Genomic DNA, 12,085 nt, shown 5'->3' on the forward strand with positions numbered 1-12,085 from the left:
AAGTAATGAAAATGCACCAGCATTCTGGTGCAAAATTCTCCTAGTAAACACCTTTTTGGATGCAGTTTTGACAAATGTACACATTTTTGCAAGCAATTTCACCTAATATAATGCATTTGATTGCTTTTTTTCACCAATATTTCCCCTGATGCATTTCAGATAGATGCAAATTCTGAAGGACGTTTCAGTCTGCATATTGTTTCAGAAAGTCCAAATATGATAGATTCACCTTCAAATGTGAACTGAATTGAATTCCCCGCTCATCCCTAGCAGAATCCCTCCTCTTTACCATTTCTTTAATGGTATTCTCCTTCCCAAACGCCTCCAAATTGCTCAGGCATATTTCCTTCCCCCCTGCATACACTATTGCATCCTAATTCAGACTCAAATGCATCAAAAACTTTAGAAACCCAGGCTGATGATCTGAGCTGTAATTTGGCACAGATAACCCCCCCCCCAAGGAATCAACATTCCCCACCCACCCCCAAAGGTATTTGTTTCCTTAAGGCAGGATGTTTCTCCCCTTCCCACTGCGTCTGAAATCCACTTAGAATTCTCATGTGTTGTTGACAATGCATCTATCCAAATTCCAGCTTTCAGCAGTTTCCCAGGCAACCGGCACTTTGGCACAAAGAAGTCTGTAAACAGCATATAAACCAAAACACCTCTTTGCAATTTCCCCCTCCCTCTTTCATGTGTGTGTTGGCGTGTATGTATGTGTAAAACTTGTGCAACTCTAGAAACGTAAGTAAGACTGCTGGTGCTGCTCATTTTGCAGTAATTCCTGAACAGGTGTGTGTGACATTTTCTGCACCTGGAGAAATTGAAACTACCACATGCACAGACTGTTTCAGCCCCAGAAATGAGAACAAGGATAGCTTTCTTCGGTGTGATCAGACTGTGATTATAGCACAGATGCTCAGGTTTTTGGCAGCATAGAATGTTTCCGATTCTGAGACCTTGATTGCTCTTAACTTCTTCCAAACCACACAGGAGTTAGATTCTTTTATGTCACTCCGACCAGGCACATCTCAACTGACATGTCAGAGAATCTGTCCATTCAGGGACATCCCTATCCATTTTGCTGCCTGAAACAAAGGGCAATTTGGTGCCTCTTCCAACCCACACAGAGACCAACCAGAACAGGCAGCTGATCCTCATTTTGGAACTGGTGACAGGACAGCAGGCTAGGACACACAGAGTGCACACAGCCCTGTCCTCCAACACCTCATCACCAGCACATGCTACCCCACTCTACCTAACGGCAGAGCCGGCCCTGTGTGTTTTGTGTATCATTATTGTGGTAGGCCATTTTTGTTTGACAAAAATGTTTGGCTGAGGCTACAATTCGGTAAATTTTGTAGAGATTAATGCGACTTGCTTCTGAGTAAGCATATATGGGCTTGCACTGTAAGTACTTCATTTTATATCCCATAGAAGTCATCTATGCAGAACATGTTTTTTTTAAAAAAAATCAGGAAAACAAATTAACACATTTATTTGGGTATGTAAGCCTTTAATCACATCCAGGCTGTATGCCAATAGTTTAACCCTATACATGTCAACTCAGAAGTACGCCCCATCGAGTTCAATGAAGCAGACTCCAAGAAAAGTTTCCTAATTGATTCTTATTGGCCAGATTGGTCCATCTAGCTCATGATTGTCTATGTCCTGACTGGTAGTAGCTCTCCAGGATTTCAGATGGTGGTTTTTTTTGTTTTGCAGCTCTGCATGCAAAGCATAGATGCTCTTCTACTACAACCCTTCCCCAAAGGCTGCACATAGGGTGGCGGCCAGACGCAAAGCAGTTTTTATGGCTTTTAAGTCCATATGCATTTCCGTTCTTCATGTCAAAACATGTCATTTTTCTGGCGTGGTTTCATCATCACATTTTGTACTAAATCTTCCACAGTGAAAATATGGCAGACCAAAGGACTTTGTTTATTAGATGTAGTTTGGCACCTGCAAGTTGCCTGCTAATATATTTCATTATGTCCAAAGGAACAATATATGAAATGGCTTCAGACCTCTGGCTCTCTCACACAGTGGCCTTTGGTGCTGAAGCAGATTGCTGCTGCCACTGATTTCACTGGGGCAACTTCTGTGACTGGTCTCTGAGCATTCAATTTCTGTTAGGGTCACAGGTGCAATGTTGAAGGTATACTCCTCCTTTTAATACTGTCTTGGGCACACCTAACTAAAATCAGGCACATTTTGTGGCATATATTAAATGAATCAATCATAGTCTTAATTTTGTTCTAATCCAGTAATTCCCAAAGTGCATCCAAGTACAAAGCCTCTGACCTTCCCAGGCTGAGAGCAATTTTGGTGCATCTCTGCATCCAATGTGATTGGATCATTTATTCACTCTCGACACTCTCTTCCTTGGGAGGAAGATGCCACCGTGCCCCTGTCTGAGTCACTGTTCTGGGCTGGATTCCATCCAATCAAGGTCAATGACTCATACAGAGATGTAGGTGGGTGGGATTACTCTGAGAACAAGCAACACCAGCCGTGCCATCAGGGCAGGACTTTGGAGCAGAACCCCAGAGGGCCACTCAGGAGAGTAAGTAAAGTAATTCACATTGCCACCGAAACAATGGTCCCCCATGAGATGCAGGAACTGCTGGCTCTAAAATTGCACGAGGCACGGAGTCAATTCTTACTCTTCCACGCTAAAAACAAGCCGTATCGGCTGTTAGCATGAAACGTGGCTTCATCTGGTATTCAGAAAAGCAGCGTCCTGCAACTTTCAGAAGTCTGAGAAATACTGTTCTAATCCTTCATCCTTTTACACACACACACACAAGACTAGAACCTTTGCCTCTGTAAAAACAATGATTAGTTTATAGTTCACCTGAAGCGGCAGAATCATTATCTTTTTTCCTGGTTGTATATGTGCGGCTTTCTCACATGTCACAGAATTGTTTGCCTCCCCCCCCCCAAAAAAAATATATATATCGATTGATAATGTTTAACAATGTCAGCCATTTTTATTTGTTAATGACAATAGGGCTCCCACCTGAACGGTTGCAGGAGTTCAGCCTTGTGAGTTTTCACCTACTAACAACATCAAGAGAATGTCATAAGTCTCTTCATTCACAGAAAAGGAAAACGGCTTAATGTGGCATTTGTGCACCTGCAATAAGCCTCTGCTCTCTTATTGTGGTGGTATTGGTTGTTGTTGTAATGAGATGGCAAATCTCTTGGGAAATCACCCTTGCTCTCACCCACCTGAAAAACGAGTCTCCCGTGCCACCTTGTGGTAGCGTTTGAGAAATGCTGCCTTGGATTGCTTTTATTATAAGCTTGCCAATATTGGTAGTTCTGACTGATTTGTTTTTCCACTGCCTCCTGAAATACTTGTTCAGCAATAGGCCTTATGGCATAAGAGCAGAGTCCAGCTCTTCAGATAATTTATGACTCGGTTCTAGCTGCACTTACTTGATTTGGAGGTGAGCGCTATTGAGACCAGCAGGATTTGCCTCTCAAGTACGTGAGCCTAGGAAAGAGAAAGACATGAATAAAGGGTATTGTGGGAGAAAGACTGTGCAAATTTGGCACTGACTACAGAGTGTGGGAGAGTTTGTCTGTACGGTGAACATAAACAGAACCCTGTCAGACAAGATCAGGGACCCAACTTGTTGTTGTTTATTCGTTTAGTTGTGTCCGACTCTTCGTGATCCCATGGGCCAGAGCCAACACAATTTTCCTGCCTGCCTGCTTCTATGTCTTACAGTTCTCCCCCCCCCCCCCCCGCAATATCTATCAATCTGCCTTAACCGAACCTCTGTGAAATCTCCATGCATTAGAACTGGCTGAACTTGCAAGCTAAAGTTTAATGTGAACACTTGGTTCAGCAGGACTTGTCATAGAGTATTTCCCCCATATATCACTGCTTAGTAATAAGGAATTCAGAGTGCATGAAACCCCATTTCAGATATGTTACACAAGTGCTACTACGTAGCCCAGTTGGTTACAGCGTGATGCTGAGAGTATCACCAGGTTACAGGTTCGATCCCCATATGGGACACTTGAATATTCCTGTACTGCAGGGGGTTGGACTAGATGATCCCCAGGGTCCCTTCCAACTCTGCAGTTCTATGACTCCAACCCTCCTGGCTACTTTGAATGATATGTCATTTCCATCTCTTTCTCTTCTCGTATGTATCCGTCCAGCATCTTCCTTCTAGTGTACCTTATCCAGGCAGATCACGTACCATGTTCTTCTCACTGCAGCAAGCAGTGTAGCTTTTGGTCATGCTAACATTGCTGAATCCAGCTTGTGCTGCTAAAATGCGTTTCCAAACACTAGTTTATCTTGTTCAGTTATCTTTTTTCCAGGCATCCGGGGGGGGGGGGGAATCAGAACCCTTCAACAATTCCTCTCTCTCATTCTCTTCAAAATCCTGTTACTTTTTTTTTTTTTTTTTTTGAACAACCGCCAAGTAAATTGCTAGAAAGGGCCATTTTAGGACTGCTTTATATTTACATTGTGGAGTCCCATTAACTGTGCCTTGCATATGTTAAGACCAACTGAATGCACAACACAGCTTCTCTTACTATCACAACTGTCTACATCAGACATCTTGAGCTTTAACAGACCCAGGGCCCACTGTTCATCCCAACATGCAACAAGGAAAATACCCAGTATTTTCTGCGTACGTCCATTTTTCTCTTTTTCACTCGAGGATGGGGCTGGGTCACCAGATACAAAGGCCCCAAGGCCCCTTGAACAGCTGTGTAACAGAGGCAGTTTTCACCAGGTGCTACTTGTCAGATGGGCCCCCAAAAAGGTGTACCCTCTGAAATCACCTCAGCTTCAACAGCTATCTGAGGCACAAAAGTGCTTGTTCGCCTTGTACTGCTCTCTCCATCCTCCTGTTTAAAAGAGAAACTCCACTAGGATTCTCGGTTCTCCTTGATCAGATTTGCACATCTACAGCTTTCTATTCCGAGTTTCCCTTCTCCCTTCTGTCTCCCTTTTAACACGGTAGCACTTGGTAGATTCACTGCTTAAGTCAATTGACAAGATTAACAGTCCTTCAAGAGGCCCAGCAGAGCTGAAATATGTGGGCCTGCCAACCTCCCCATGTCTTTGGACCAGAAGATGTATATGTATAGTCTCAGGGATAAATGCTGAAATTGATGGAGCAGCTGCAGCAGTAAATAACAACAGTAAATAACTGGATATATTGACTGGATAGATTTATACCAGGCTTCCTCAACTCCTCAACCTCGGCCCTCCAGATGTTTTGAGGCTACAATTCCCATCATCCCTGACCACTGGTCCTGCTAGCTAGGGATCATGGGAGTTGTAGGCCAAAAATATCTGGAGGGCTGAGGCTGAGGAAGCCTAATTTATACTAAATTGTCTCAATCCCACTTGGAATCATACGTGTGTGTGTGTGTGTGTGTGTGTGAGAGAGAGAGAGAGAGAGAGAGAGAGAGAGAGAGAGAGAGAGAGAGAGAGATCGATCATAGCTGGGATGAGATTTAAAGTTTATTCACATTTTTGTACACCACCATGGAATCTTTTGCTGAAGGGCAGTTAAGAATATAAAAACAAAACAAAATGTGCAAATGGGCATTTTGAGCATGATTCTGATCTAGCTCAACCAGTGGTTTTCAGCTGTTGAGCATGGATGCTAGACTCAAAAGTCATTTGCATCACATAATTTATAAGTGCCACATGCAGAGTTTCAGGCAGGAAACACACCTGACTCTACCTGGAAATGCCAGGGATTTAGATCAATGTTTTTTTAGTTATGGACAAAAAAAGATATGTGCTTTTAAGCTTTCTATTTCTCTTTATAAATCCTAATATAATTTAAGAAAAGAAAAAGAGAAAAGAAAAGCCAGGGACTGAATCCATATGTAAAGGATATGCTCTAGCACAGAGCAATAGTCCCTTACACCAATATTTGTAATATTTGGAATGGAATATTGCGTACTATAGCAACCATAGAGAGGGGATGTCTCTGGCACAGAGCCACTAAGCAAGACCTCACTTCTAAGAATGGGGGTGGAGTGCATGGCAATTATTAGTCCCAGAACCTCTCGTTTTAGAAGCAGAGAATTCAGATCAGGCAGGGCCAACAGGAAAAGACCGTTCAAACACTCAGCTAGAGAGGGGTTTGTGTGTGTATGTTTAAAAAGGATTTTGTTCTGTAATATTATCCATCAATTCCACAAGTAGCAGTGGATAATAAATGATATGAGGCTGATGAGCAAGAGGGCACAGAAAGGACAGAGTTGAGGAGGGGATAAGAGGAGGAAACGGGCTGTCAGGATCCTGCTACAGTTTGTGCAGTGGATGTTGCAAATCCAGACATCTTATCAGGCCCTGTCATGAGAACCAGACTGTTATTAGGGGTAACACTTCTCTGACGGAACAGTAAATCCCAGCATTAGCATGTTGCACCACTGAAAGACGCAAACCATTATGAATGATGCAACTGGCAGTAACGAAGGCAGGGGTCCAATGTTACATGCCCACACAAAACACTTAAAAAGGGGAGGGAATAGCCTGTCTTCCACTGCCTCCCGCAGTTTGGTCAGACTCATGCTGGTAGCTTCGAGAACACTGTCCAACCATCTCGTCCTCTGTCGTCCCCTTCTCCTTGTGCCCTCCATCTTTCCCAACGTCAGGGTTTTTTCCAGGGAGTCTTCTCTTCTCATGAGGTGGCCAAAGTATTGGAGCCTCAGCTTCAGGATCTGTCCTTCCAGTGAGCACTCAGGGCTGATTTCCTTCAGAATGGAGAGGTCTGATCTTCTTGCAGTCCATGGGACTCTCAAGAGTCTCCTCCAGCACCATAATTCAAAAGCATCAATTCTTTGGCGATCAGCCTTCTTTATGGTCCAGCTCTCACTTCCATACATCACTACTGGGAAAACCATAGATTTAACTATACGGACCTTTGTTGGCAAGGTGATGTCTCTGCTTTTGAAGATGCTGTCTAGGTTTGTCACTGCTTTTCTCGCAAGAATGAGGGGTACAGAAAGTGAAATACCTTTTCCCCCAAGCTCCTTGAAAACTGCTTCCAGTCAGAACCACAATAAAGTCTTGTGCTAGATGGACCAATAGATCCCCGTATCCTTACAATAAAACTTGTACCTTATCTGATTAATTCTTACAATGACACATAAGGAAAGCAAGGCAAGAGTTGAATGCAGGCTTTCCCGGAGGAAAGCTCCTGCAAGCTCCCTTTCCACAGAGCCATTCATTCCACAGGTAGACCAACTGCTGTGACCTTTGCACCAGTTCTCTATTGGAGGAGTGGGGGGGGAGGGGCTCTTTGAAAGAAATGCAAAAGATAGATTTAAATAAATAAGTCAGAAGGCCTGAAAGACCATGTTGCTGGTGCCTGCTCCAGGAGGGCTGTTCAGATGAATAGGTGTGTTGGCCTAACTAAACATACTCACTTTGCAAGATTCTTCTGTCCTCTTATCAACCAGCCCAGTGCAGGAAAAAAAAGGACAAGCTTCGTGGGTTCCGAGGGTCCCATTTCTCCTGCAAATGTTTCTTAAGCTGAGGAATCATCTCTATTGCTTATCTCCCTGCTTTACTATAAGCTGCCTCTGACATCCATGGTCTCACTTTGCTTTCTCTTGCTTCTACTGATACACATTTTTTCTTCAGACTGCAGCCTCAGCCGTTTTCCCAGACCAGAACAAATGTGTTTGTGTATGTGCACACCCATGTGTACATATGTCTTGTTAATATCTTGCAATTGCAGAGAAATCTCAGCAAGCAGTCTGTGAGCCCCTCCAGCCTCTCCTCATTATGCGAGTGGGAGAGGAGTGGCAAACACTTGGGGGGAAGGGCAGACAGAGAGAGAGGGCACCGTCAGAAAAAAGGTGGCATGGGGAATTCGCCAAGTACTTCTGACAGTTGAAAGGATTTTCATTTGCACAAAGGAGCTGCCCTTTCCTCTATACTTCCTGTGCACCCCCCACCCTCCCGAAATTTGGTCCAGATGGTTGGGTGAACTCCCAGAACAGATTTCGGGGGGGAGAGGACAGGGAGGGAAAGTTCCATTGTGCAGCCTTGAGCTAATGGAACTACTTTCCCTATAGATGCGAAGACTGCAATGTGTGGAAGCCTGGTTTCCTATGTATTATATCTGTAGGAAGCCTTGTAGTATGGTCATCTTGCACAGGTGGCTTGGCTAGCCTATGGGTCTTGAGGCACCGCCTCACTCTTCTGCCCTCTTCTCCCTTGGAATGGAGTCCCAGGCTTGATATGGCCATGGAAGGACAACTTTGTGTATCAGGATTCCAGACCCTCCAAGTGTCTCTCTTTTCCAGGGACAGTCCCGGATTTTCAGAAGCTCTCCCGGTTCCTTATTTGATATCAGAATGTCTCTTTTCCTTAGGACATCCTGATTTTCATCAGAGAAGTGTTGGAGGGTATGGATTTATGTGACCCCCTGAGCTAAGGAGATAAGTAAGTATACAATCTTTAGATGACATCTGCATGCAGCCCTGTATAGGGAAGCTTTAAAAAATGTTTTACTATGTTTTTATATATGTTGGAAGCCGCCCAGAGTGGCTGGGGCAACTCAGTCAGATGGGTGTGGTATCGATGATGATGATGTTGTTGACAACAATAATAATAATAATAATAATAATAATAATAATAATAGAATAGGATATCCCTATGATCACTGGAGAAATGTTGGAGGATATGGGATTCAGTTCTACAGAGGGTGACTCCTATACCCCCAAGAGGAAATGCATTACCAATAGAGCTGCCATATTTCAAAAAGTGAAAATCTGGACACAAAAGTTGTTGAGCTATTTTTTAAAAAAGGAAATTCACCCCAAAATCAACACTTCTGACATGGGTTGCCCTACGCTTGGGTTTCCCCATACATTTTTACCGATTTTTGGAAATTCCGCCCGGATGCTATTTCTGACTGACGAATCCCAGATATGCCCTGGAAATTCTGGACGTATGGCAGAGACACATTTAAATTTGTGTGTGCTAATTTACATTAATAGACTATGCAAATTTATAATTTAAACATTGTGGAGACAACTGTGACTCAGTGAGATGTGTGCCTGCTCATTCTGCTGTCCAAGTGCTGAACGCTGATGAGCAATTTCAAGACCCCACCCTTCTCACGGTTCTTTATTTTAGCACGGAACGGTCGCCTGTGAAGAAGGGCACAGGCCATCCCCCCTTCAGCACAGGCAACTTCCACATATAACTGAACACAAAACAGCCACTACACTGAACATGTAAAGGAAATTTTATTAAACATGTCTACATAACATGAGTTGGAAGTTCATTTTAAAAGCACAGAGGAATGTTAAGACAAGTGGTCAAACTAGAAAGGTACTACCGAATTATAATTAAGTTTGTTTATTTATTTGGCCACTAAAAGACAGAACAGAATCTAGTAGTGCACCAGTGCTTCAGTTCTTCCTGCTCAGCAGGTCGAGCAGTAACCAATCTATGCTCCATGGAAACATGGGCAGAATAGTTCTGGCAATGTTTAAATAATCATCATCATAATAAATAGTTCACTTGGTGCAGGCAGTTATGTCTATGAAGGAAAACCTAATTGTGTACACAGTTTCTACATGTGTTACAGCCCCACAGTAGGAATCTACACCAAAATATTTATTAGAAGGAATTTGGTCCGTACTACGTCACGTTTTCCATAGGGTAAAAAATAAAGTCCATCTATAGACATTTAGCACCAGACTGACAGGCAGCCTGGCTAAAACCTGCAAAATGTCTATAAGAAAAAATGGATGGCTTAGATTTCTTGGTTACTTCATTAGAGTAATTACGAGCAAACTGTACAAGTACATGCAACACACAACCTGGCCTATGTGGAACTAACATACATTATTAAATAATCTCTTTTTGATTGTTTCTTTTTTTCTCTCTCTTTTTTCTTTTCCTTTTTTTCCTGTTTTTCTTTTCTTTTTATTACAAAAAAACCAAAAAACGTGCATGCAGCTTTGAACAGTTCCAAATCATGCTGCTCTATTTTGTGAGATCACAAAATCAATGGCCCATAAAAGGAGAGAACTTCTCAATGCACCTGCACACCCGCAGCTTTTTAGCACATTTTACAGGAAAAAACACAAGGTGGGGGGTTTCAAGACCAAGATAAAACCCAAATGAACGTTGTTGTTTTTTAACTGTACCTCCCCCCCTGCAAACCCCCAAAAGTAAGATATCTTTGTTTAAAAAAGTCAAGCATTGTGCTTGCATCAGTCTCAAAGAAATGTAAACTTAAATTCAATAAAAACGTTAGTTAAGTGCAGAGTATCTCAACTGGAATTTCCAGTGGGAAAACTAACAACTCAGACCATGCTCTAACCAGGGCAGACAAGTGTATCAAAAGTGACACATGTATCATCAGAGAAGCCTGGATTCAGCTGAAAAGTGTCAGATGCTCAACTCAATTCCTGGTCGACGTTTGGGAAGTTACACACTAGAACGGAAAGACTTTCCTCATTGGGTCCAGTAAGACGACCGCTTTACAAACATAATTGTCAATGTCAAAATGAAAAAAGCACAGCTGCTTTTTTTTTTTAATCAAGTCTTCAGCAATAGTTGCAGATGCAAATTTCCTTCATGCAAAGTATTAATGAAACATAGAAAAACCATGATGTATAATGCAAATATATTCACTTCCCCACCACCCCTCACAATGAAAAATTATGATAAACTCCTTAATAACAATAACATTAATAAAGCAAAACTGAACTAAACGTTGGTTGGTTTTACTCTGGTTCTCCACACGTGTTAAGATGGTGGACAACCAGAATGAAAGGATAGTGGGGTTTTTGTTGGCATCGTACAATAACTCTGGAAGGTGAACACTTTTAGAGATGCTTACAGAGATGTGCTTCAGCCCTTTTTGGTTTGGTTTAGAAAAAGAAAGGAAGGGTCTCTGTTAGCATCATGAAGACTTTTACAAAACTGGCAGGATAAATAACACAGCAAAACCAAGTGGAAATAACATATACAGAAAGAGAGCAAGGAGTTAACACTGTTTGTGGTTTCGGGGTGGGGGTGGGGGTGGGGATGGGAATCGTGGAGAGAACGAGCGGTTCCAGTTCAGTCTTAAAGGTCCCTCTTCATTATAATTATCATAAACCCCAGGGACATTTTGCTAGATGGATTGACTATTTTCATACATTGATTTGTTCGGTAAATTGAAGCCAACCTCATAACAAACAGACATATTTTTTTTGGATAAACTACTACAGGCAAAACTGAAGTGATGATTGTCTCTTTTCAAAAAAATAAATAAATGCTCCTCATTGTTGTAAATAGCTTTGTTTCCCCCCATTGGTGATCCTGGGCGATAATGACTTTGTTGGAGAGCACCTGCTGTTGCGTCCACTAAGATCGAATGCAGGGAGGCCCAGTTGAGCTTTCCAGAGACGACTGGGAAGCCCTGCGAGTCAGAGGAGTCAACGTTGGGTCCACCAAAGAGGAAGGTGGAAATAATTTATACCAGCCTATTACCACACTGGACAAATCAAGTTCTTCCAGCAGGATCTGTGCTACTCCCATGAAACATTTGTGATCCATTCGGCCGTAGTCTCCCCAGACTATCACCTGCAAGTAAGGACAACAAACAAAATCAATTTACACCCAAGTAAATGCACTTTTTGCATGCTCTCCAGTTCCAGATAGTGAGAAGTTCCAGGGGCAGCACTACCATGTTCGGTTTCACTTGGACTGGTGAGCGCTAGGGACTCACATTATCATTGTGATGGTTTCTGTATTTACACATATACAGGCAGTCCACAGTAAGAGCAACTGCACTCCTTTAAACTGAAGGCGTCGTTGCTAATCCTAAGGAGTCTCAAAGCAGCTAACAATCACTTTTCCCTTCCTCCCCCACAGCAAACACACTGTGAGGTGAGTGGGGCTGAGAGACTTCAAAGAAGTGTGACTAGCCCAAGGTCACCCAGCAGCTGCATGTGGAGGAGCAGGGAATTGAACCCAGTTCACCAGATTACGAGTCTACCGCTCTTAACCACACTGACACCACACCGTTTGCCTCTTTGCTTCTGCTCTCCTTAGATGGAGGTGTGTCCCCCAAGT

The 12,085-nt window shown here is 42.9% G+C and overlaps 1 protein-coding gene and 1 long non-coding RNA gene across 51 annotated transcripts in view; one reads left to right on the forward strand and one right to left on the reverse strand.

Moving 5' to 3' along the window:
• The window catches only part of LOC307212982, a 44,494-nt gene that overhangs the window by 11,211 nt on the left and 21,198 nt on the right, over window positions 1-12,085 (forward strand). The window contains exon 2 of the long non-coding RNA XR_013837324.1: window positions 8,379-8,449. This is a non-coding gene — a long non-coding RNA (uncharacterized lncRNA). The remainder of the gene's footprint in view (window positions 1-8,378; window positions 8,450-12,085) is intronic.
• RIMS1 (regulating synaptic membrane exocytosis 1) overlaps window positions 9,240-12,085 on the reverse strand; it is a 228,609-nt gene continuing 225,763 nt past the window's right edge. For all 50 annotated transcript variants that reach the window (XM_079970358.1, XM_079970354.1, XM_079970353.1 and 47 more), the window contains one exon: window positions 9,240-11,593. In XM_079970358.1, coding sequence (XP_079826484.1) covers window positions 11,375-11,593 — 219 coding nt within the window. In that variant the 3' untranslated portion in view covers window positions 9,240-11,374. The remainder of the gene's footprint in view (window positions 11,594-12,085) is intronic.

This window comes from Podarcis cretensis (assembly GCF_951804945.1).
Source record: "Podarcis cretensis genome assembly, chromosome: 3".
Lineage (NCBI taxonomy): Eukaryota > Metazoa > Chordata > Lepidosauria > Squamata > Lacertidae > Podarcis > Podarcis cretensis.